The 25787-nt window shown below is 40.6% G+C and overlaps 1 protein-coding gene across 2 annotated transcripts in view; it reads left to right on the top strand.

The window, feature by feature from the left end:
* Positions 1-25100, top strand: part of Cers6 (ceramide synthase 6) — a 256454-nt gene extending 231354 nt beyond the window's left edge. The window contains exons 9-11 of one of the 2 annotated variants that reach the window (XM_031370514.1): positions 16058-16214; positions 16807-16830; positions 19509-25100. In XM_031370514.1, coding sequence (XP_031226374.1) covers positions 16058-16214; positions 16807-16830; positions 19509-19661 — 334 coding nt within the window. In that variant the 3' untranslated portion in view covers positions 19662-25100. The remainder of the gene's footprint in view (positions 1-16057; positions 16215-16806; positions 16831-19508) is intronic. The other variant, XM_031370515.1, reaches the window with a different exon arrangement.
* The last annotated feature ends 687 nt before the right edge of the window (positions 25101-25787 follow it).

Raw genomic sequence — 25787 nt, forward strand, 5'->3', positions numbered from 1 at the left:
TCTCTCTCTCTCTCTCTCTCTCTCTCTCTCTCTCTCTCTCTCTCTCTCTCTCTCTCCCCTCTTCCTCCCTCTCTCACTCCCTCACTCACTCCCATCCTTCCTCCTTCCTCCCTCCATCATATATGAAAGAAAATATTCTGCAGCAACTTTTTAGAAAATTCCTCCTTTTTTGCAATAAAAATTACACCTCTCTTAAATACATTAATGTCAACAGTCATAGGAAATTAATAGGAAGAAATGGGAGATTATAAATAAATTCTTGCAGTGTCTAAAACCAATGAATTGTTTAGATGTAGTTAAAATTCTGCATGCAATTATCTGCATTTGGGACCATGGACAGGGCTAAAGAAGTGAGTGGCACATAAGTATGATGTGCTTGTGCAAACGACTTGTCCTTTATCTTCTGTCTACAAAATGAGGAGTATACTAAATATGAAGCTCCCATATACCAACTGAATTCAGTATTAAGCAGTGTGTAAAAAAAAAAAAAACAGACAATTTTTCTTTGTCCTTAAAGCAGTACTGTGGTAGCAGGTCAGTCAGTTCGAACGTGGTATGTAAGTAGCCTCCAAGCTGTGTATAAAGAGGTGTTCGTGAGTGTCATGATCCAAATAGGGCAACTGGGTGAGTGTGAGCTACTGTTGGTGTCTGTAGATGTGAGCAGTGTCGGAAGGCAGACCTGAAGAGTCCGAAATTAAACACTACAGTGCCGAGTCTCCATCACCATCTCTGCAACAAGGTGCTCTCACTTTGCAAGGTGAGTGATGTAAGCCCTAGGCAAGGAGAAGAGAACAGAGGATTTGTATTCCCCAGGACTTGGACTCAAAGGAGTTAGCAAAATGGACACATCAATCCCCCCATACCTTAGTTTTCATTTGCTGCCATTTTATGCTGCTGCTCCTGCTAAGCATAAATAATTAATCCCTTAATTAAGTGTTACATGATGCAAATGATGCCACTGCCTAGCTTGGTATGGAAGGGATGTTGAAGACACAAGAGATGACAGAGCCAAGCTTTAGAGGGCTGTGCCCCAGGCTCCAGGTTCAAGTCTGAGCTGACTTTGAAAAGCTCAGTACGTCTGAAGAGGAACAAGGGGAAAATGAGTTCTGCCCTTTTCTAGAACGCTGGGTACACAATGTGAGAAAACTGTGTGTGTTGCTTATGATGTGCATGTTGTTCAAAATACTTCACTCAGCACTGACTCTCAGCAAGCCTTAACCAAGCACAGCTGCCTTAGTATTTTCTATATACCTTGAAATTCCACAAAATTAGAAAATATTAACACTATTCTGGTTATGGAAAAATTATCTTTATCCTAAAAATATGTTTTAAGTTTACTATCTTGGAAGGTGGGCATGAGTCACTTCACTCCAGTGTGGTGAGTGTGATTAAGATCCATCCCCTGTTGTTGGGATCAATCCAGTTTGTGCCAGCCTCCAGCCATGCTCCCTGGAGGAGGCCTTTGAAGCTGCCACCTGAAGTCTGGGTTTGTTCAGCTACTAGGTATTCAGGGGTCTTCATGGAGTTAAATAATGACTCTGAGATTGTCCATGGCCATAGTTTTATTTTAAACTCATGTGGATTATGGAACCAGTCGTATCCTGACAGTCTCATGACTCCCTGCTCCCATTGTCTTCTTGTTCTGATCATTAGGAACAGTGTCTCATAGGAGACCTGGTGTGTATCACATACAGGACCTGCCTTGGGAGGATTGATGGATTAGGGCAGAGTGGTACTAGACACTACATGGACCAGAGACATTTAGAAGGTTGGTAGTGCATGTAGCCAGTAATGGAGGGGGCTGTGGGAGAGAAGCTGATACATAAAGGGTGATGTTGGTGTAAGTCTCCTGATGAGGACTGAAACCTTCAGTTGTAGGTTAAAAAGGAGGCGAACAGCAGACTAGACCCTGGGGAATCCCTGTGTGTGTTTGAGTTCTGGCTCTATCACTCCATTTTGCTCCAGAGTCACCTACTCTAGCCTCCCCTTATGGCTCTGCAGAGCTTGCCGGTGAGGGTAGCACATCCCTGGAGTTACAGTGGTTAATGGTACCACTGGCAGAGCGTCGCTGGAGGTGTTGGGGATATAACAGGACTAGGGATAAATATGGATTTGGCTGTGGCAGTACCTCATAAATGCCCAGAAGAAATAGAAAGTTGGCGACTTATATATGGATTTACAGCTTTAAGAAAATGAAAAACCAATGTGGAGAGTCATCAAACAATCTTGACTGTGGGATTCAGTGTGGCACTAATGAGGCAGTAGACAGTAAAGAAGGAGAATGTTTTTCTGTGCCACAGGCAGGCATACTTCATGGCTATGTCACTTGCAGGTCTTTATAAGCAGTGTTTGGAAAGCAGCAATAACATTCTAAGCCCTGGTCCTTGCTGCAAGGGGCATGTAAATAACACAGAAGCCCCCTACCCAAGGCGGGAACCTGGCCTCTGAAAACAGCAGCATAGGTTTCACTTCCAAGGGTGAGCATATCCTGACTTCTCAGTGGTTCTCAAGGGCCCAACTTTTAGTGAGAAAAGGAAAAGATGAGCTTTGATTTGTCTGTCATTTGTCTTACTCTTCAGAGGGAGAGCAACCGTGGTGGGCAGTGATAAAAATGCACAGCACTAGCGTTGTGTTGGTATTGCAGTTTACTTCGCTTCTGCCTCTTACACTGTTCGTAGTCACTTTGTGTCAGCCTCAGTGTGAGATTCCATCTGTTACTGCCTGCCTTCCTAATAACTGTTTTCAGGATCCTAACTTTCTCAGTCTTTCTTTGTGTTGCATGTTTAATGCTTTCCCTAAAACTAGTCTTAGCGATAAACAGTCATAAGAGCGTTATGTGGCACAGCGTACTGGAAAATCATGCCTGTGGTAGAAACACTTCGCAGAATGTGAGGAGTGGCCCTGCTTAGTTCTGTATTTGACCATCTGAGTGTCTAGCAAGGACATTCCGTGGGCCATGATAGCTTCTCTCTCCTCTGTCCATTTTCTTACAAAGAAAACTAAACAACCACACACACACCCATTATTAGCCCCTCGTATTCTAAGGACCATGGCAGATCCCCCTCCCCCAGGACACAGTCATTTCCCTTTTAGAGCCAATGCCTCACAGTAGGTAACAGTGAGATCCTGGGCCAATATCTAAAGTGAAACAGATATACATTAAAAGTCTGGTCACACAAAGAGGTCAGGCAGAAGAGTATTGAACCTGTCCTGGAATTGTCTTAAAGTTCCGATGCCCAGAGTGTACCCGGGATTGTGAAATTGTTCCTGCCCCCACCCCGTGGGAATGGCCTGACCTATTCCTGCTATAGAAAGGTGGATACTCTGGAAGGAGAGGTGCAGGCCGAGGCTGCGATGGCGAACAACAGCAGACTAGCAACCACTGTGGCCCTTTGTGTAAAGTGTTTGAGGTTTATTTGAATTGCTACTGTCGGTCATTAGCAAATTTAGTTCTAGTGGTCATGACACCTTGGTTGACATTCTCTCGAATGAAACTATTTTAGATAATGAAGCTACAGCTTGGTGAAGAGCCTTACACCATGTGAGGCCTGTTCCACGTGGACAAGGAGAACACTGGGAGCCTTAATTTATACTGTCTTGATGCAAGAAGCAAAAATAAACAGTGAGTTAGGACCTGGAACCTTCTAAAAATCCTGTATATATTTAAAAAAAAAAACCAACATGAGCAGGAAATTGTGGCAAATGCCTGTATTCTCAGCCGTTGAGAGGCTGAGACCAGAGGATCCTGAGTTTAAGGCTAGCCTGGGCTACATTGGAAACCCTGTCTCAAAAAGAAACAGCAACAGCATTGCAGTCTATTCTTACAAAATCTTACCTGGTGTTTTGAAAATACTGAGGCCTATGCCATAGCTTAGAAGAATGTGACAGCATTGAACAAACCTAGATGGGGAAATTCTATAAGTGAAAAACTTGTATTTTTATGGGTTATTTCTTATAGTGCCAATAGCTGGAGGTGGAGTTAAACTGATCACTTTCCTTAAAGAGGAAAGGGATTGAGACTATGGCCAGAATATGGCAGCTGTAGGGTGTTTGCCTTCGGGAACAGGCAAGTACCTTACACAGACCATTGATCTCTTTAACAATATGAATAGTAAGTAACCCAAGCCATTCAATGCAGGTTTTGAACCATGAACACCCAGTTATTATGTACTTAACATTGGCTAAGTGAGCTATTCAGAACCCAAATGGATCAAGGATGCCTTTATGATGGCTTATTTCTGAGTAGAGGTTGAGTTGATTATGTGCAAAAAAGACAAAAAACAACAACAACAACAAAAAACCTCATAGATGTTGCGCTGTTTGGTGTTTTGAAATCACTTTCACTGTGTGCTGCCTGTGGGCAGAGATTAAGAACACCATGTCTCCTCTGCCTTGGGCCCTCTTGATCTGATCCTGTGGATTCTCCCTCCACTGTACCAGGCTTTACTTCTCTGAATGGGCTTAAAGACTTATGTTTCTGACCTTTTCTTCAAAGAGCAGTTTCTTCAAGACCCTGGAGATTTAAACAAGAGCTTGGAGTGTCTGTGTAGGATAGGAAGAAACTAGAAAGACGGATGTTCAAGTGCTAAAAGCAGTCTGTAAACATGGGCACTGCCGAGACCCTAAGGCACTCCTAGGAACACAGGCTGGGGACAAAACTTTAAACAGATTTTGCTCAGTAAATCTCTCTCAGTCACACAAAGTCATTAAAAGATCTGTAAAATCACCACATTTCTATTGGAAGAGAGCAGGGACAGATGAATAAATAGTTATTCAAAACTGTTACTCAAAATTTTAGGTTTTAAGGGCCAGAGAACTGGCTCATCAGGTAAAGGGCACTTGCTGCCAAGCCTGACGACCCGAGTTCAGTCCCCGGGGGGGGGAAAGATAACCAACTCCACAAAGTTATCTTCTGACCTCTACACATGCTCTGCTATACACACATGTTGTACTAAATATAATAATATAAATAATAAAATATAAATATATTTTAGGTTTAAAAGTGCAGAGGAGAATTAAAAAACAAAAGGAGAAAAAGCTCGCTAACAGGTAGTTCCCAAACTTGTTTATATATGGAAATTGTCTAGAAATTGTTTTAAATTCCAGTTGCGCAAACTATACTCCAGATTCCGGAAGTGTACTCTCTGGAGACAGACCAGACATCATGGGTGCGGCAGTCCCATGGGGCTCAAGTGGCAGAGTGGAAACCACTGTCCTGTTTAGCAGGCTTTTTGAAAAATAAGGCATCTAGCCTGACCTCTGACTTCTTCAGAGAAAAGAAAATGAAATGTAAAGGTGCCATTACAGGTTTAAAGCCAATGTTGTTTGTTGTCTCCGTGACATGTGGTATAATATAGGGCATCCTAAATGTTTTCACTAGGAACCCGTGTTGACCAAGAAACTTTCGCATGACTGAAGGGATGTAACATAGGTGTGCATCTCAAACATTTATTGATGATAAAGCATAAGGAAATGTATTTTAAAGCAGTTCTTTGGAATATGTATAATTTATCATCTATTAAAGATCAAAGCAAAATGTCATATTACCGGAATATATGTACTTGTATATTTTCAAGTACAGAATTAAGTCTTGGCTGGACACTTATTATAGCAGGCTATAGAGCATCCTCGATATTTTTCAGAATTGATTGATACTTTGTTAGTTTTATCGTTGTCAGTAGTGAAAACTCCACTTAGCATCAATGCACAGTACAGAATGACAGAAGTGTGTTTAGGGCCATTCCAGAATTTGTTAAAAATTCTGTTCTTATCCCCAAACAAAATCATTTAATTTTTGTTTTCAATGAAGCTCAAGTCAGCAAGAGAATCAGCAACTTTTAAAATCAAACCTATTGGGTCTGTGAAGTTGACTTAAGTTAAGAGAAGTTGCTCTTGCAAAGACCCAGGTTCAACTCCCAGCACCTACACGACAGCTCACAACTACATATAACACCAGATCCATGGAATCTAATGGGCACCATGGTGCACATACATACATACATACGTACAGACATACCACTCATACACATAAACTAAACCTTAAAATTTTAAGTAATAAAATAAGACATTCTGATGCAGTATAATCAGTGTAAATTTGATATGGACACACTGAAGAATAGCAGTAGTCAAATACTAAAAGCCTTTGTTTTCTGTAATTGAATCATTATGTTTTTATTCCAACAGAAGATTTTCTTTACACAGCAAAATCACTGCAGTTGATCGTGTCCAGTAGTCTACAGCCTGAGCTAAAGAGCTGTCACAGTGTTCCATAGCACTGTGTACATGTGGGGACGTGTAAGCTCAAAACCAAAGCTGCAGTACAGTCGTGTGATGGCACCCAGGCAAACACAGACAGAAGCATCTCATTTTCATTATACACTTGGTTTTTGTTTTGGGGGGATATTTTTTTAGCTTTTGGGGGGAGTGTTGCATTGTTTTTTGTTTTTGGTTTTGTTTTTTTTTTGTCTTTTCATATTCAGTCAGTTACAAGCCCTCAAATTGTGTCATGACTCATAATTTTGGAAGTATGATATATTATACAGACCTCAAAATCATATGTATATTTACCAGTTAATCAAGGAGGTTTTTTTTTTTTTGAAAGAAAATACAGACCACCTATTGTGTCCCAAAGTCTAGGATCTTGGTGCGACCATCGGAGGACCCAGGGCAAGAGCACAAATGGAATGTAGACATACACCATGTGTCTAAATACATGTATCATGACTCAAACTGTCAAACATAATCAGTATTCTTAAGATCTTTTCTTTTCTCATGACAATATGTTGACTATTAAGAACAAAAACATGACATCACTTCAAACTAATGCAACCATTGGCTCACGTCTTTGCCCATTGATGTAACTGCATTCCTGAGAAGGATTTTAAGATAGATTAAGGCATAGTCCAATACTCAAGAGTTTACAGACAAGTGCAGGAAGGCCAGACAAGCACATTAGTATTGAGGTAGAATATCTTAAAGCGAGGGCTTGCACTGACCAGGAGAACAAAACGTGTGTCTCCAGAAGGATTTGTGAGCAGCTCACCAGGGGTTCACAAGCCCAGATTCGACATAGAAACACACTTGGCATCTCTTTATGGAAGTTTGGACTCCTAGCACAGAACAAAGCATCTAGAATGGCTTGGAAATGGATCTGTAGGTGGACTGAATTATCACAGGGTGTCCCCTGTGGTATCAGGTTATATATCCTATGCCACAGTCTTGCACACGGATTTAACGTTAGATACAGTAACATCATAAACATCTATCTTTGATAGCTTCTGGTTTTGTTAGGTTGAACAGCAATATGAGGAGAGGACTATGGACTCTGAGTTCTAGGGCCAACTCATGCTTGACAAGCCTTCTGCATTCCTTGCTGCCTTGTTAATATGGAAGCTGGAGACACCCTGACAGGGAGTCTGGTGGGACTGGCAATTGCACCACAGTTAAACTGGAATCCCTGTAGCTGTTGGGGTCTGCTTCAGCATACTTCTGCAGAAAGCTACCCTGTGTCAGAGTGTCATGCAGCCAGGGGTAGGAAAACCTTTGCTCTTGTAAATAGAACATTTGCTCAAGCCTTGAGTGCTTCATGAGTTCCTCCTAAATGCAACTTTGTTCTTTCCTTCTCTGTATCCTTTCTTACTTTTGCTCATACAGAACAAAGCCTTTGCTTTCTTCCTGGCTTCCTTAGGCCAGGAAGTTTCCTGAGTCACCTAAGAATAATGCATCTGTCCATTGGGGAAGTTGTGCTTGAAGGAAACAATCAGACCATGGGAAATTTTAGGTAAACCTGAAAGGAGATGTCACGAAGCTTTTTATAAGAAGCTTTTAGTAATCACATTATCTTAGGCCTTTGCTCTGCAGACATGAAAACTGAAGTTTATAAAAGAATAGTAAGTCACCCAGCCGACAAGCACAAGATCTGAGCCTAGAACACAGTGTTTTGACTTCTACTTGAAACGTAATGTGCAAACTGTCAGCTCTTTTCTGAGTAAGCCCACATCTGCCCACACTCGAAACACGCCTGTTACACTCTGCAGCAATTATTCCAATAGTCAACGCTATTTCAGTTATTTTTTCCAGAATACTGTCTTTGCTTGTCAGTTGCCTTGTTTTTATTTAATGCAGTTTTTCCTGTGTTTTTCTTTCAAAGCCATAAACCCTAAAAGAGCATTTTGTAATATCATAATCTCTGTGTTTATAATCCTGGGTTTGGTTATGTTTTCCTCTTGGTTTTTGAGCATCTCACAATTTAGTTTAGTAACTTCTGACTTACTCTGAAGGGTTAAGTCTTTGTATAAAACAAAAAAATGTTTACTGTATTTCTCTTGCCAAGGAAAAAGCAATAAAGTCTATTAGGTACAGAACACCCCTCCAGATGGCAGTCCTATGAGACAGTTGATCTTGGTAGCAGCACTTCCAAGATTTTCAGAGACATTTCTCTAAGATAAAATATAAAATCATGTCCTTGAAATCTTAAATAAAAACAAAGAAAATATCAGAGAGAGAGAAAAAAAAGAAAACACTGCCCACAACTGTGTGTGTGTTGGAGGGTAATCCATCCCAGATTGCAGCTCTGTCTCTCCTGCCCACATGACCTGCAGATGTGTGCCCATGGTATTCTAGGAAGCCAGGCAGTATCACAATGGGCACACTAGAACAAGGGATCATAAGACGGGTCAGAGTTTTTGTGGGGTGCTGCTAAGTGAAATACTGGAAAGACCATGTGAAGTATAGAGCCAAGAAGTTTCAAGGATTAGCATCTCAGAGCCAAAAAGACATAATAGGAGTCAGGAAGGAGCAAAGAACAGTGCGCCATCTTTTCTGTCAGCATGCCGGTTGAGTGAGCTTGGATCTCTTGCAGGTCGGATTTCATGTATGCACTAGAGGTTATATATGCTACTTTTATGACATATAATACATGAATGACATGTGTTCAGTGTTTAGAATTTTTAGTGATTTCACATCAGCCTACTAATGATTGAGTAGCCCTTATCCAAACTGTTAGTGACAAGATGTTTCAGATCTCTGTATCTGCATAAATTTTATGGCTGAACCTCTCTAATCTAAAAGTTCAGAATTCCCTAAAACCAGAAACTTTCTGTATATAATGTTAGTGTACGAAAAAAAATTGATTTCTAAAATTGGATTCCAGAAATTCAAAACAGGTCCACATGATCCACATGCAGTTAACACACTGCATTAGGAATTCATTTCCCTCCTTGAGAGGACCAGGACGTCTCACATCAGGCTCTCAGCAAGGCCCCGTGCAAGGGCCTGCATCATACCTGCAACACTCACACCAGAAGTTTAAGACCCGCTTGAACTACATTGCCAGACCCTGTCTAAGAAAGAAGAGTGAAGGAATGAGTCCCTGCGGTCTCTGCTCTTAGCTTTCCACATTGCTGCAAGAGTTGGTCTTATGTGCTCTTTTCTTGAAGTCGAGGATATCAGAGATATACATGGGCCTCGACCCTTCCAAAGAGAAAATCAAAGTAAACAGCAGAGGGCTCACACACCTGTTTTATGAGCTGAATTTAGAAAGAAGCCTTTGATTTTTACATTGTTAATATTTCATATCTATGTCAAGGTGGTAGTGAAAGGCATTACTTGATTGTCAGTAGGAGAGATAATTATTTGGGGATTTAAAGGTTAAAGGAATGGGCCAAGGTGGGGCAATCAATTAAATTAAACCCACTTTGGTCATTTAGGCAGGAACAAACTGGAATATGACTATTAGAAACCAGAGGATGAGACTAAAGCCTGTCTGTCTCTCTGGAAACCAGAGCAAGCAGTAACAAGCAGGGGAGACGTTCTGCCCATGTGCCAAGCTCTCCTGTGCTGTAGGATAGCAATACCTTGGCTTTGAGCATATACAATGGGTAAGGCGAGAGCTGGTAGCTTGGAGAGCTGGGAAACAGGAGCTAAGCAGGGAGGGCCTGGGGGCATAGCGCAATACCCAAGGTCACCCAGATCCCAGCTCTCTCCACCTCCCAACCCCAACCTTGGTCATGTTACTTACATTCTCTGTGCTTCAGTGTCCTGTCTGAAAAATAGAGATAAGAGTATTCAGTGTGGGAGGAAATGAGCATTTACCCTAAAACCTTTTGTGAGAATTAAGTGGCTGGATGTGCAATGGAGGAGCCTGGTTTCAGACACAGCGTAGCAATGATTATTGACTCTTATACCTAGCAAGACCAAATAATTGTAACATATTTGACACTTTCAGCAATAGTAATTGCTCAGTGAAGGACTGCTAATAAGGAACATGGCAAAAGTCACCTTTACCAACAGAGAAGCAACATCAGACCACACACGTGAAGACAGGCTTGCCTCGATTGTACTGAAATACCCGGCATGGAGGAGAGGAACACAGGGGGGAGAGTGAGTTGACAAAAACCTCGGCTCTGGCCCAGGAAGTTACCAGTTAGATTTGCTGAGATGTGATACAGGACTGGTTCTTCTGTCCATCCAGAGTATGACTAAAATGAAGTTTATTTGACTGAATGTCTCATCTGTATTGATGTCAGGATAGAAGCCAGGGTTCAAGTTCAAACTCCTGCCAGGGCTAAAGAAATCAGATTCATGTTTGCCATAGATAGATAGGCAAGAGGACCAGTTATTCAAATGTGATCAGGCATCAGATCCCCAAGCTATGCTCCCAGGCCAGCACTTGCTGACTACACCAGCAATGGAAAAGTCCAAGTGTAAGTGGGCTGCACTGTTGAAAGGGAGAAGCCACACACGTACCTTTGAGTCCTGTTGAAGTATTGAATGACCAATCCAGTTAAGATATAGTTTAGGCCTGGAGTTTTTATTCCCCTTTCAGAGTATCTTCTCTGGCGTGTGACCCCCTTCTCTACCTCTAGAGAAGAAATCTTGGCTCTCTTTAGATGTTCATTGTGGGCCTAATTATTTTGTGGTTCTCAGGGAAGATTATTCCAGAAACACAAAATCCACATAGAACTCCTTGGTGGGGATAGAGAAGTGATGTTGCAGAGGATGCTGTCCACAGCTAGTCACTTCTCCCTTTATGTGAAATACCACCCAGCACTGGGGCATAACTCAGCAGTAGAGTCTCTACTTGGCATGTAGGAAGTCCTGGTTCAGTCAGCACTAAGAAACAAATCTACGCATAACCCACTTGTACAATGACTTCCTGGGCTGTCTTCTATCACTTACATCATGGAGTACTTAAAAAATATGGTAAGTGGTACTGAATATATGAATGTCTATATAAGTATATGTAATAAAGATAAAAAACATAAATTTGTACTTTGAAGTCACAACATGAATGAAACATATACCATATATACATATATATTTCATTACATTATAAATATTTCATTCATCTGTCAGAGGTGGTTCTTTGAGATGAGATGTCAGTGGCAATTTCTCTTGACTCCCCCAGAATCTTGAATTGAAGAGAGAAAGCAGAGTGCTTTAAGTTGTATTGGTATTCTAGATGCAAATGAAAACAGCGTTGTTTTATTAAAATAAGATTACTCTGTGGATTCTTTGCTCAACCACAAAAAAATGTTATAAACTTCTACAGGAATATATGCATTCTGCCAGCACACTCTTATATTTCAGTCAAAATCAGATTTAAAAGTGTCCATGAAAGGTAAGATTGGGCATAAGTCACTATACGGCAAAGTGGATCATATCCTTATGATTCATTAAAATCTATTAAAATAACACACCCCAGTCAAGCTCTGAGTGGTCAGTGGTGCATCTGTTTTTCTTTGGGGAATTGGTTGGGCTCCTCGCAAGCATTTGTATCCAGGCAGACCCATGCAGTAAGAGAGAAGCTCACACAAGAACGCCTCAGCTCCCAGTGATTGATGGAGCTTTTAGTAGGAAGGGTGTCACCTAGAGGTCAAGTGTTGGCTGCTGAGTTTGGCTGAATAATCCATGTGAGCATGCTCTGTGTGTTCCTAGTGTGCCATCTAGTGGTTAAGTGAGCCTAGCCTTGATGAGAAAAAAAAAAATTAAAAGGTCTTTGCCTCTGGTCTCCTGAACTCTCACCAATAGAGGTTTGCTTTTATTGGGGAAAGAACTATTATTTGGGAAAGAAAAATATCATTTTCCCAGATTTAACACATCGAACAGAGACTATGTGGGGGAAAACCCCCCTAGTTCCACCACAGTAATTACACAGACCCGAAACTGCAAGTTGATAGTGTTTGTATGTTTGTTTTGCTTGACACAGCGAAGTTTCTCCTGTTGCGTTTTATAGATGTAGGAATCACATTTATTGTGTAGCGCACAGACCTTCAGGATATAGCTTGCCCAATGGATACACTTCTCAACTTTATGTATTTAGATCCCATGCAATCACTTCCCAGGTAAGGATGTGAAGGTTTTCAGTGTCCTCCCCTGCCCTGGCCAATCCTCCCTGAGAGGCGACGTTCTCCTGGAATCTGTCACAGGGAGGGGCAGGGAGGTGGTTAGTAGCATCATCATAGTATGTATTCCTAGGCCTAACCTTTCAGAAAGAGTAAGAGCCTGACATCATCCTTGAATAGTTTGTCCAAAGAATAAAGGAAGTTTGCTCAGAACAGTCTAGGATTGCTGGTTTTCAGAATCTGGGGTGTCGACAATATAAGCTGTTCTTTGGCAGCTTTCCTTACCAAGCTTCTATGGCGATAGATAGATAGATAGATAGATAGATAGATAGATAGATAGATAGATAGATAGATAGATAATCATCCGAGTTTCTAGGGACTTTTCAAAGAAGTCAGTTTTCAAAGAAGTCGCATTATTTTTGAGTGGCATCTCTGAGACATCGGTCACAGCAGAGCTGATGCATTAATTTCTGGAATTAATGTGAGTGTCATCTCACCAGCCAGTGCTCTGACACCGTGCTCAAATTAAGCCATGTGCAATACTGGTTCTGAAACGCTAATGGTGAGACAGGCTCCCAGCCTACAGCAAACAGAATGCTACTTCATGCTGTGCAGAACGATGGAGTTGATGAGTCTGTATAGCATGTATGTCAAGAAGCAGAGCTATAGTCAAAGGATTATAATTATCACAGACATTGCTCGAGCTTGCTTACTTAGTTGGTTGCTAGATAAACAGGAAACACTCAGCAAACATCTGGAGAACATGTTAATTCCAGGAGTGCTGAATGCAACTGGAAATAGAAAACGTAAGGTGTGTAGATGCCTCCCTGACAGCCTTGGCGCTTAGCCTTGTTTAGACCTAATGATCCCTGGACTGCAAAGTGATATTTCAAGAGATGAGAGACACTTAGCACAAACAAGACAGCAATGTCAACATTATCCCAATATATTCTTTCTCAGAAATAATTAGTGTTTTTTAAAAATTTTGTCATGAGCTTAGAAAGTAGAAGAATGTAAAAAAAAAAATTATAAAATTCTCTGAGCTACCAAAGGAAACCCACTTTGATTTTTAACTTCTATTAATGCACACACTCTTACTTTCTCTGGCTTTCCCTCTCCCCTCCACATCCTCCTTCCCCTCTCCCTCCCTTTTCTCTTTCTCCCCCATGACTTCTTCTTCCATTATTAGAAATTATTGAAATATGTTTCAGGGCCAGAAAAGCAATTTAGTCATAATTGTTGATCCAAAGTGTGTAAGAGAGGCCTAATATAAAAGGTAGGATAGAATTATAAATATATTTAATACTTTGATTCACTTCATAATTTCTGGAATAGAGATGAAAACCAATTTGTTAGTTATTTTATATCAGGATGTTTTCATTGTTTGCTACTTTTAAAATACTTATAGATTGTTTGTAAGATATTTGAAATAAAAATCTTTTTATTTGTTGCCATATTGAATGACCGGAACCTCTAATAATAATGATGCTAGTGCTGAATTCCACAGTGTGTTTCCATTTTAAAGGAAGTAGCTCTTGTTTGTTAAAATGCTCAAATGTTTATTAAAATCATAAGAAGTCCATTTTCAAAACTCCACAATGGCCAGGTGTGGTGGCACATGCATTTAATCCCAACACTCACGAGGCAGAGGCAGGCGGATCTCTGTGAGTTGGAGGCCAGCCTGGTCCACAAAGCAAATCTAGGACAGCCAGTGCTTACATGGAGAAATTCTGTATCAAGAAACCAAGAAAATAATAAAAATAAATAAAAAGCAATACATAAACAAACAAACAAAATACCCTCAACAATGGAGAATTGGACATTCATTATCAAGTGTCTTTGGTGACGTTAAAATAATTAGATATGTGCCAGTTTGGCCTATTGATATGACATTAATAGATTTCCTTATATTCATCCCAATATTAATATATCAGTATGTATAAAGCACAATACTACTTGGAGTGAGCTTCTAAATTCAACTTTTTGCTACTGCTCGGGGAATTTTTGCATGTATGTTTATTCTGAATGGTTCTGTGGAGATTAGTATGACAAGATTAAAGATGAAAACTGCAGTCCCTAATGGGTTGTAGAAACTGAGTGGGACACACTTGAGGCTGTTTTGCGTTCTTTTCCCCTTGACCTCTTACACCACTTGCGACAGTAAATTTCCTTTCGTGGATTTATGAAATGCTTTTTTTTAACCTCTCTGAAGGCATCCATCATACTGTTTGTTTAAGTTCTCTCTATCTTTTCCTTCTGGCCTTGTGTAAGTAGACCCTGCCTTAAATTCAAGCACAGTCCGACCTCTTAGCCACTTGGTGGGTGCCAGGTGTAGCCCTGCCTTGGCTGTACAGTCTGATTGGTCCCAAGCCAAATGCTGCTGTCCTTGTGGGTGATGGAAATGCAGCCCTGTGACAACTGAGAGAAGGAAGGGTGATCCACAAATCATGTGGGTGGAAGGGCATCATGTGACTCTGTGACAGTGACAGGGGTCCAGATGTCAATCTCCAAGGACTTGCAAGCATCCCAGGCTGACAGGAGAACCAGGCTTCATGGCATCTGTCTCTCATTGCCACCTGCTGCTTTCTGAGGATGAGTTATAGAGTCAGTTGCTTGGTTGGCTTGTTTTCCTAACTTGAGTACGTATCCCAACACACTTTTAAAACTAAATACATTCATTATACCCTAACAATTTTTGTTAGAAATAAATCTTTCAAATACTCATGTAAAGGCATCACTTTCAAAGGATTTCTTTCAACTGCCAGTTCTTTCCCAGGGGAACAATTAGAAAATTAAGAGCCCTCTAATGGGATCACATGCAGATAAAAAGCCTGGCTCTCATGCGCTTTCTATTCCCTGCTGTGCGAGGCATGTGGTCTTCACTGAACTAATGTTTTTAATGGCACACCTTTTTTCCCTTGCAGTATAATATTGGGTGGTAGCCTTCTCACTACAGAAAGCCAAAGTCAACTTGAAAGACAATGCCGGCCTTATTAATGAGTTGTTAGAGAATCAAATCGAAAAGATGAATGGAATTCGTAGAGGAAGCCATGAATGGTGACAGTGAAGGGGACATTGGACAGATTCAGGGATTTCACTTCTAGGTGGAGAGCCAAAAGATGTATGCTAGAACAGATGTTTGTGGGCCCAAACTCTTCAAAGCAATACTTACCATAGCCAACAGATGGAAGCAGGCCAGTGTCTGCTGGTGGACAGATATGTAAACAAAGTGTGGTGTGTGCAAATACTTCAGGAAAGAAATCCTCGTATTTGATGCAAAATGGATAAGCCTTAAGGATATTGTGCTTGGGAGGAGCCAATAACCACTATTTTATGATTCCACCAACAGGTAGGGAAGGGAGCTACTGTTTAATGGGTCCGCAGTCTGAGTTTTGCAAGAGATCTGAAGATGGGTGTTGGTGATTAATACAAAATAATGTGGATTTACACAATGCCATTGAAGTGCACACTTGAAAAAGTGGCAGTTTTTAAAACAGTGAACGGATTAAAATATACTACTCGATATGGAACAGTCAGGGCACTGTAGCAACAGATGACTTGTCAGGACCTGCCTAACTTTCGGGCTGTCCCCCTAGGAAGGGAGGAGGCAGCTGGGGGAGACTATTGACCTTGTGCACCCTCAAAATCAGTAGGACTCCTTTGAGAACAAAATGAAATGCTGTGTTCAGTAATGGCTCTCTTCTCCTCCTCAGGGTGTTGAATACCACATTATTTGAAAGTTGGGAGATCGTCGGACCCTACCCTTCCTGGTGGGTTTTTAACCTGCTGCTCTTGTTACTACAAGGGATGAACTGCTTCTGGTCTTACCTGATTGTAAAAATAGCTTGCAAAACTGTTTCAAAAGGCAAGGTAAGCTAAAACTCATTCTCTCCAGTACGTCCCAGAAATGTCAGGGTATTTTTGGCTCCTCTGAAGTCACTTGTTTCTGATTTCATCAAAATCGGTGCTATTTCTTCCCAAACCACCCTGAAACACAAACTGAATTATTTTCTTCCTATTGGTTCTTTTTTTAACAAGTTTCTCTGTTGGCTTTATTGATGATGATGCCCAGTGACCTGTATTTACAATTTTGCATTTAATGATGACATACTGTTTATTATAGATTTATGGATTTCTTTGCTCTCTGTCTCTTTAACCTTCTCTGATTATTTATACTGAGCAGAAATTTAATTTAGTAATGTATCTCCTTTCGTTAAAAGGATTGCTAAGTGTCATGTAAACATTGAAGCAGGCCTTTCTCTCAAAGGAAAGAATAAATATATTCACGACTTTTCCAACAAAACTTACTTAAGTCTTCATTTTAAAATGGAATCCAGAGGCCGACTTAAGTAAATCTCCCAGAGCCTCAACCCCTTTGTCTCAAGCAGTGACATTTCCAGATCATTCTCCACGCTGATTTCTTACTTCATTGTTTGTTCTCTTCCTCCTGCCATCCTGGAAGGCTGGGAAGTGGAACCCTTTACATGTAAGTTTCTTGTCCTCTCTCTTCCTTCTTGGGTACGCTTGCCTGCTGGAGGGTCGCTCAGGTGCTTTGAACAGCCATTTTCTACTGTCTAACCTATTGACACTACTGGTGTTGTAGATTCCATGATCTGCAAACGATATCAGGGAGGGTTTCATTACTGCCCTTTTGTGTGTTTGTATACATCTTGCTGATCCAACAGTAAGGGAATTGCTTTTTTCTATTGGTACCTAACATGTTGGCTAAGACTTGAACAGATCAATGTGAAGTGAGAGAACTAAACTAGTTGATCCATGCAGTGCATAAAGGAGACCTGGGCTATAGATGTTGTCCTGATCTGCAGAAAACAGAGAGTAGCACTTGACCCTCTGTCCTCAGTGAGGTCCATAAATCAGTCCCTTCCACAGGAGACATCTGAGCAACTTGGCATGATCTATGAAGCCAGTCCTCAGTATCACCACCTATATAAATCCTGAGTATTTTGACAAATTAGTTTCGTAGGAGATAAAGTTCATTTTTCCTATGACTTCTTATTCGAAATAAACCCATGTTTCTTTCTTTTTCTTTTTTTTTTTCTTTTTTTTTTTTTTTTTTTTTTTTTTTTTTTTTTTTTTTTTTTTTTTTTTTTTAATTTTTCAAGACAGGGTCTCTCTGTATAGCCATGGCTATCCTGGAACTGAATCTATAAACCAGGCCAGCCTCAAATTCACCTGTCTGCCTCCTGCATGCTCAGATGAAAGGCATGCGCCACCATGCCCAGCCTGAACTCTGTTTCTTTTTAAATATCTCTTCTCCTCATTCGGACACAAATTAAATCAGCATGCATATACTCCTGGAGTATGACAGTAACTAAAGATGGAGGGTGCAGTAGATTAGATTATTTTTGTATTTATGGCGCTCTCATTTCCACCAGCCCTGTCTTCTTACCTCCAACTGTTATTCCATCACCTTTTGAAGGAATGATCACTAATTACATGCCCCAGCCTTGCCTTCAGGGTTTCTCCTCTGCCGCTGGTGCTCAAACCTAACACAGTAAGGTTATTCCTGTCCGTGGGCTCTTCCTGGGGGTTATTTTTTGACATTCTAAATTCCCCCTTTTTCTTTGACAGTATCATAATGGTAGGTTTTTTTTCCAAGTGTAATTTAGAATCAACTTCCGAGGCATGCAAATTAATACTCTCTGCATCTGGAGTCCTATACTAGTACATTAATTTGAAACTAATAGACATAAATGTAATGGAACTTTACATAATACTTATGACTCATGCCTTTTAAGTTGAAATACTCATCCTCCAGTCATTTGATGCCTCACTATCTAAGTGTGTTATTATTCTCTTGAGTGATATTGTCAATATGAGTTCATTCTCACCTCAGAGGGTTTTGGGGTGAGGCTCAGCTGTGTGTGATATTTAGCTCATTGCTAGTTAGATTGGAACAGTAGTTTTTAGCCTTTACTGTCTCCCATCTCTACACACCTACAGACAATTATGTCCTCACTCCCTAATGGCTTCACAGTAGTAAGTTCCAAGGCTCTCAAGTTGATGTGTTGTTAGTTGTACAGAGAAGATCTGATTTGAGAAGCTCTCAGTAATTCAGAAATACCACTGAGAAACTGAGACAGCCTCTCAGGCCTGCCCCTAGAGAATTACTGAAGACCAGGTCAACAAGATCCTCTGGCCATACAACTTAATAATCAGTCAGATGAAGCTGAGCGTGTTGGTGCAGACCTATAATCTCAGGAGGCTAAGGCAGGATTTCTGCAAGTCTGGGCTACACAGTGAGACCTGGTATCAAAATAAAAATTGACTAATTAAGTAACCATTGCACTTACTTGAAGATCTTAAGGCCCTCTAGGTTAAAATGCTGGCTATAATTTAGCATTACATAAAAAAGGATTTAAATTATTTCAGTTTTAAAATCAATAAAGTACTTACCACACAGTAGGATTTTTTTTCCACACTTCATGCAGATGTATATCCTAGTGTCTTACTTTCCTGTTCACATTATTTAGTGAAACTAAATGGAAGATTGAAGAAATTGGCATATAATAAAGAATTTTTGATGATCTGGCCAATAGATTTCTTCCTGGCAAATGTTGAAACCTATCTCATCTACAGGATCGTTAGACTGTCTTCCAGTAGCATTTGTTATTATATTATATCTAAAACAAAATTTCAGTGTAATTTTAGCAAAAAAAGAAAAGTGAATTAAATATAAAACAATGATTTACAATCCCAGCAATGATTTGTTTTAATGGTTTGAGCTAGTGTGTGAATATCTCTATTAGGATGGTAATTGAGAGTTAACCTTAAATAATTGTCAATAAGAATGTTGTCATTAGTGAATATGTTGATTTGTTTGTGTGCAATTCCTAAAGGGCCATCCTCATGGTATAGAAGCCACCATCACTGTGGGTAAGGGTTGGATTCATGGTCCCTGATGGAGAATACCCCTCAGGCTCTATGATGCCTAAACTTGGTTACATTCTTCAGAACCTACTTTGTCATACACATTATAGTCCTCCAGTAAAGGGGCCTTGCTACCATAACAATGTTCTTATCCAGTTTATTTTCTGTAACATGAATAAGTTCATCTTCATGTGAGGTCGCGTGTGCTGCTGGGCTTGCCCAACCCTGCTGGTCCTAGGAAGCTGGTGACACTCCCATTCTTGTGTTCTGCAGGTGTCCAAGGATGACCGGAGTGACATTGAATCTAGCTCAGATGATGAGGACTCAGAGCCTCCAGGAAAGAAACCACACTCTTCGACAACCACCAACGGAACCAGCGGTACCAATGGGTACCTCCTCGCTGGTCCTTGTTCCATGGATGGTTAATTACCCAAAACTATAAGTTCTGAACAAAGGGAACTGTTTGTTCCTGGAAGTATTTAATAATTTGCAAATGCAGTTCCTTTCATGATATCTCATTACCAGAGACAAAAATTAGGATTCTTGGAGCATTCTGAATAGTGTACTGCCATGTGTCCTGTCTGTGAATGAAGAAATCCATTCTTTCTATGTAGGCATGCTGTATGTAACTGACACAGGGAACAGTATTTGCATTTGTCTTAGGATATTATTTATTTTTTTATTTGTTTGTAAATCTGTGGACAGACGAGGATTCCCTCACTCCTTTTATTCTCTGGGCTCATGATTGACAGTAAAGATGTCCCATCTGTACTCCTTTACCACACTGTAGTCCAGTGTGCCATGAGCATCAGCTTACTTTACTCCTTAGAGCAAGTAAAATCCCATGCAAGATCCTCACACAGTTCCCAGTAGCTTGGCATTCTTTATGTTCTGCACCCATTTTATAATTGTCCATATAGCTGGTAACCATTGTCCTACGTGAGTCTGAACAGGATGAACCAGGTGTTTTCGTTGCCTCTCTTTGTGATTAATTAGCAGTTCAAATGAAAGAGAGTGGAGGCTATGGGGGGACTTTTGAATTTTACAGGAAACTGCCTTGGAATAGAGTTTGTCTCTTGTGCACAAACATGAGATTTCTTTTCTGTGGTAGGTAGTCCGGAGTTGACCATGTTGGTAACAAAGCGATTTTGCCCTCCAGTGAAGTCATTGTTCTGAGTATAAAACAGTGTCACTTGCATAAGTTCCCAGATACAAAGGGACACACATACTGTGTTCTGGGAATCTCATAAGGATAGCTACTGACTTCAACCCGGTCTTGCCATGACTTCTACCATGTTAGCCCAGTCTTCTGTCCTGACATATAAAAAAGAGGAAGCCAAGAATATTCTAAGGCAAGGAAAGAAAGTCTTATGGGAGTTGGCAAAGACTTCCTTCCCTTCAGAGCACTTTATTGCCACCAACTTTCAAGAGAAAGCCCTATCTAGTATTAGACTTTGTATTTTGCTGAGCAAAATAAATCGAATGGGAGAAAGATGATTAACCCTTTGCCTTCCTCCTCAAATGCATCCCATAATGACTTTCTTGTTAGAAGCATCCACCCCACCGGGCAAATCTGTCCTATTACCACTCTGACGACTTGTGGGGGCTCCTGGGAATTTCTCTTCAAGTGGAGCTATTTCCAGAAAAACAGTAAAAGTTCTACTGGAGAATGGCAGTGACAGCTGTGGGGAAAATCACCAAAGAGTAAGTCACAAGCCCCCACCCACCCACCCATCCACAGCCAGTGTCACTTTTGTGCGGCTACAGAAACCACACAGATGAGCCAAGGATTTGATCCCATATCATCTTCGGTAAAAAAGGGAACTGAATGGGAGTACAAGTTCTCATGAGTCAAACATCACCTAAAACAGGACTCCAAACCAATCGGCACTGAGGAGCCAACAGCAAAAATGTTACGGTGCATGACAGTCCTTCTCAGAGCCACCCACACTCCATTTTGTTCTCTTAAATTAAATCTGCATACCCATACTTTGAAGCCTATGAGTTAACAATTAAGAGGACTCCCAAAGAACTCTCGCTGCAATATTAAATCTTTCTCTGCCTAATTACAAAACAGTATTTTCTGGTATGGTCCAGACAGTAATTTTAAGAGCTCGGAAACATGTCTACTAGTTACCACAGAAGACAGTGTAACTGACTGTGTATTTTGAGATTTCTTGATTTATTAACCAAAATAGCTATATATCTATGAGTGAAACTTGAGAAAGTGTTTGAGGTTGTGAGACCAGTGATAAGACACCAGAGATAATGTTAGTAATCAGAGCATTTGCTCAAATGCAAATGGATGGAAAATAATAGCAGGGTCAAGTCAGTGGAAGTTTGTCCTCAGCTAAGCTAAGGAGCCTACCCATCTCCACTGGGGACATCCTCCCAGGGGCAAGATGGTTTTGACAACCACTGTGTACTTGTATTTGAACCATGTGACACTCTTTAGCACAGAAGAATTTTAAGATCAGTCTGTAAATTCAAAAGAGGTATATAAAATGAAGTAAGTTGATCCCGTCCGTACCAAAGGCAGATCTAAACCATCTTTCCCACGGAAGTCACTGTGGGAGACTAGGGGCATGCTTTCTGACTGACGCCTTTAGCTTGGCTCCGTCTCCAATGTGTCTGTTGATATTTTTGTTGATGTTGTTGTTGTTTCATTTTTACCTTCGTGAGAAAATAATTCTGTTTGGCTAAATGAAATGGAGTTTGTAGGCTTTTTCTGGAATAGAATATTAGTATCTCTGTCTAATGTTCTCCCAGAAATGGACGAATAAGACTGAGAACAGGCACCATCTGAGGAATCTTATCCACATACACAAGGTCATGGCTCTCAGAAGTCTGACATGTAAATCCAGCTTTAGGTTAGTTCTGAGTGGTGTTCTAGGTAATTAGCATAGCTTGTGGTGATGTCTCCTCCTTTCTGGTTGCATCCAAATTCCCCAGGGTACCAAAGTGTGTGTAGAAAGGACTCTAGAAAAAGTAACTTTCATAGCTTACCTAGATTTAGTGGGGGGGAAAAAGTAGGAAATCAAGTAGAATTTGGCCTTGAGTCAATAATTGATATAGCCATGTCTGATTTATGTGTGTATTTGTATGTTTCTCCAAAAACTGATAAAACTAAATTATTACTGATTCATCACTGTCATCCATATTCTTGTCCTTAAAAAAAATTCATTCAACCATGTCCTGTACAAACTTTCCTTCTCCTTAGTTTTACTTTGTACCAACTGAGAGTAAAAAAAAAAAACCTTTGAGCCTCTCATTGACAGGGCTCTCTGAGATAGAACCCAGGTCCTAGAGCATCTGCTGCCACACATAAGACACACCCAGTTCACTATCACAGATTCAGTCCTGTGGATGTTGAGAGCAGAGGAGCAACTGCAAGGATCAGTATTGTGGGTCATTCAAGTGCATATTGTAAAAGTACAAGTGACTGCCGTTAATCCCATGGTTCCAATGTCTGCTGAACTACCAGACAAGGCCTATCCCAGATTATCATTAGATTGTGCCATTGGCATCAAATGCTGATTGACAAGGCAGAAAAGACAGGGACCAAGCAAGACCAGTCATCTCTAGTCCATATGGTAGGTGAGTCTCAAACTGGTAAACTTGTGTCTGAGTCATATACTTGGCAAAAGCACTGTGTGCTACCATGGTCCCAAAAGGTGATGACGTAGCCTAGGTACAGAGGCAGTACTGTCTGCTTGTGTGTAAGTACACGCACTGGTGTTCACAGAGTGACAAAAATGTGGTCCCTGTTGTGACGTGACATATGCCTATACTTTTTGATCAAACTTAATGTCTTTCCTTCATTTTAGATAGAAAGGTCTGAATCTTCCACCTTACCTTTAAATTTCATTATTATTTGAGCTAAGGAAAAATGAGACTTCGTTGTTAAAAAGGGCATTGGAGTCCACCTGTGTCTTTGCTGACCAGCTCTTCTGAGAGAATGAATGGGCACCTTTGGTTGTCTCTATCCCAGTTCATATTACTAGTCATTTGGGGGTAAATTAATGTCAAAGTTATCTGGATATTTGAGTATTTTTCCTTAATTTGAAGAAGAAAATTAGTGTACAGAATTACCCCAAAGGTATGGATGAGGGCCATTTATCAGATGATGGCATTATACCCAGAGAGGCCTCAATGCCTTTGGAAATAAGAGGTTATGTGTTGGCACTTTATGTACTGTTTGTGGTATTAAGGCTCCTACCTGCCTTTCACTTTTTTTATCTTTGGCTTATTTCTGCTTAGTCAATAAGTGATCATAGCTCTGCAAAGTTTCTAACACCCAAATGAGAAAAACATCAAACAAGACCAGAGTCAGCCTGAGGGGAAAGTGACCACTTTCTCATCAAGTTCTTGTGTAGCAAGAAAGAAATGCAGATAGCTCCAACTACTGTAGTTGCCTTCAAGTATGCTGTTCCTGTCAGGAATAATCATAAAAGTTGTTAAAGTGAAACAAGACCTTTTCCTTAAATGTATTCTTCCCAGGATCAGCTTCTCTTCCAGAGGTGAAATTGTGCCATTCTCCAAATGCTGTGGACTAAGTAGCAAAATTCTACCAATCACATTTTAGTTCCATGAACTAATGGGCTAAAAGGAGGGCCAGCCCTGTAGTTCACCTGTGTGTACATAGCACCCACCTACCCCTAGGGGGCACCAGCAGATGTGAGGGAGCCCTAGCCAAAGTTCTTGAAACTCCTTTAACCAATAATCAAAGGCAGCCACTTTTCATGAAGAAAATCATATTGAAAAACATAAGTAATGAGATATGTAGACACCCAATAAGAAGGTTCACCTCCTGCAGGCTTTTGTGACTTGATGTAACCCAAAGCCTTTGACAGGAATGCATTGGCAGATGGTTGCATTGAGACCCCTACCAATGCCAAGAAGTTGCAAAAGCTTGGGCCACGGGTTGAGTTACAGCATCTTTATAGAATCAGGCACTCTCGAGATTGCTGGAAGTGATGAGAGGGCTCTGTTAGCCTGGAGCTGGTCTCCTTTATCTCATTCACCATAGCCCTTTTAGGCTTCTGGAACTCTGCTAACATTTTTTTGCTTTCAGTTTACTAATGACTGTTAGATCAGCTCTTCCCATCCCTTCTTCTCTGCCTGGTCCCATTTTCAGTAGGTGGGAGAGGCTGTGCCCATGTACACCTGTTTCCTTAACACAGGTCCACAAATACTTGGCTTCCTGGATTGTGTGTCCTCTGGGAACCATGGTACAGTGTCAGTCATCATAGTTTCTGTGCTCAGTGAAAAAATTCGATTTCATATTTTTATTCTCTTTACCTACCATAAATGTCATAAACTGTAAAACTGTCCTTAATGTGAAGCTTTTTTGGTTTTTTGGTTTGGTTTGGTTTGGTTTGGTTTGGTTTTTAGTGTTAGCTACAGAGCTCTGGAATGGTTACATTATGATTCTGGAATGTTCGTTCAAAGCTTAATTAACATAAACGTGGACCACACTCCAGCTTAATTCTCCTGTGCATACAGTTCTCATCACTCCTGTGGCCAGGTCCTAGTCATTTACCTTCATGACCTTTAGCTGTCATAGAAAGGGATGGTGGTTAATTGGGGGATTTATTTCTCTTTTCTAGCTTTCCCTGGGGACTAGGATAAGTGATAGAACCTCATTTGTTTTCTAAAGATCAGAGCTCAGTGTGTGAGCATCTGTCAGAAGTGGAATGGTGTGCCATTAGCCAATTAGAATCACCCCATGTACTGTCACTGTGTTTTGCTGATTTTTATATGGGAATATAATTACTCGTTCTTGATCTTTGGAAGTAATTGTTATTATGAGGATCATTTTACTTTGGAAACACTTTCATAATAAAGATAAACATTAAGAGTACAGCATGAGTGTCCTTTACTGTAAGCACTGAATTGGGAACACATCCAACATCTCTGGGTGGGACTGTGTCAGAGCTCAGATGTCCAGTCATTTCTTACGATTCTCCAAGGCATTGTGACCACTGAGAAATACTGTTATATCATTTTGTGATATGCTAAAGTTTCTCCTTGAATTTAGGGTGCAAAATCTTCAGTGTTAAATCTCATGTAACACTCCATTCTAGAAACGTGATTTCTAGAGAAAGCAACCAAATAGATCAGAGGATGCTGATTTTTTTCCATATCGTGAATGGAAATAAGCTTTCCCATATTCCAATAGCTAATCTCTAAAGCACAATGGGAAACTGCCCATCTCTGTGCATGTGCCTCAGAACAGCTTGGCTGACATCATCATCTTGGGGTCTGGGCTCTGCATCACTACGCCTTTTCCCTTTTTTGCATTTGCTGAGAGATTCTGTCTTACTTGTGCTGCCCTTCCCATGTGCTTATGTCATGTAGGATCTCTGAAGGCTTCAGATAGCACCAGAATGCACCTAGACAACACCACAATTATACTTTTAAAAAAAAAAAACTTAAAAAAAAAAATCTTGGCAACATTGAGGTAATTGTGAACAGTAATCTGATTCACTCAGTAACTCTATTGAGGTCACCAGAATTTCTCTGAAACACAGAAACACAAATGATAAAAAA

Source organism: Mastomys coucha, unplaced genomic scaffold, assembly GCF_008632895.1.
Source record: "Mastomys coucha isolate ucsf_1 unplaced genomic scaffold, UCSF_Mcou_1 pScaffold15, whole genome shotgun sequence".
NCBI classification, from domain to species: Eukaryota; Metazoa; Chordata; class Mammalia; order Rodentia; family Muridae; genus Mastomys; species Mastomys coucha.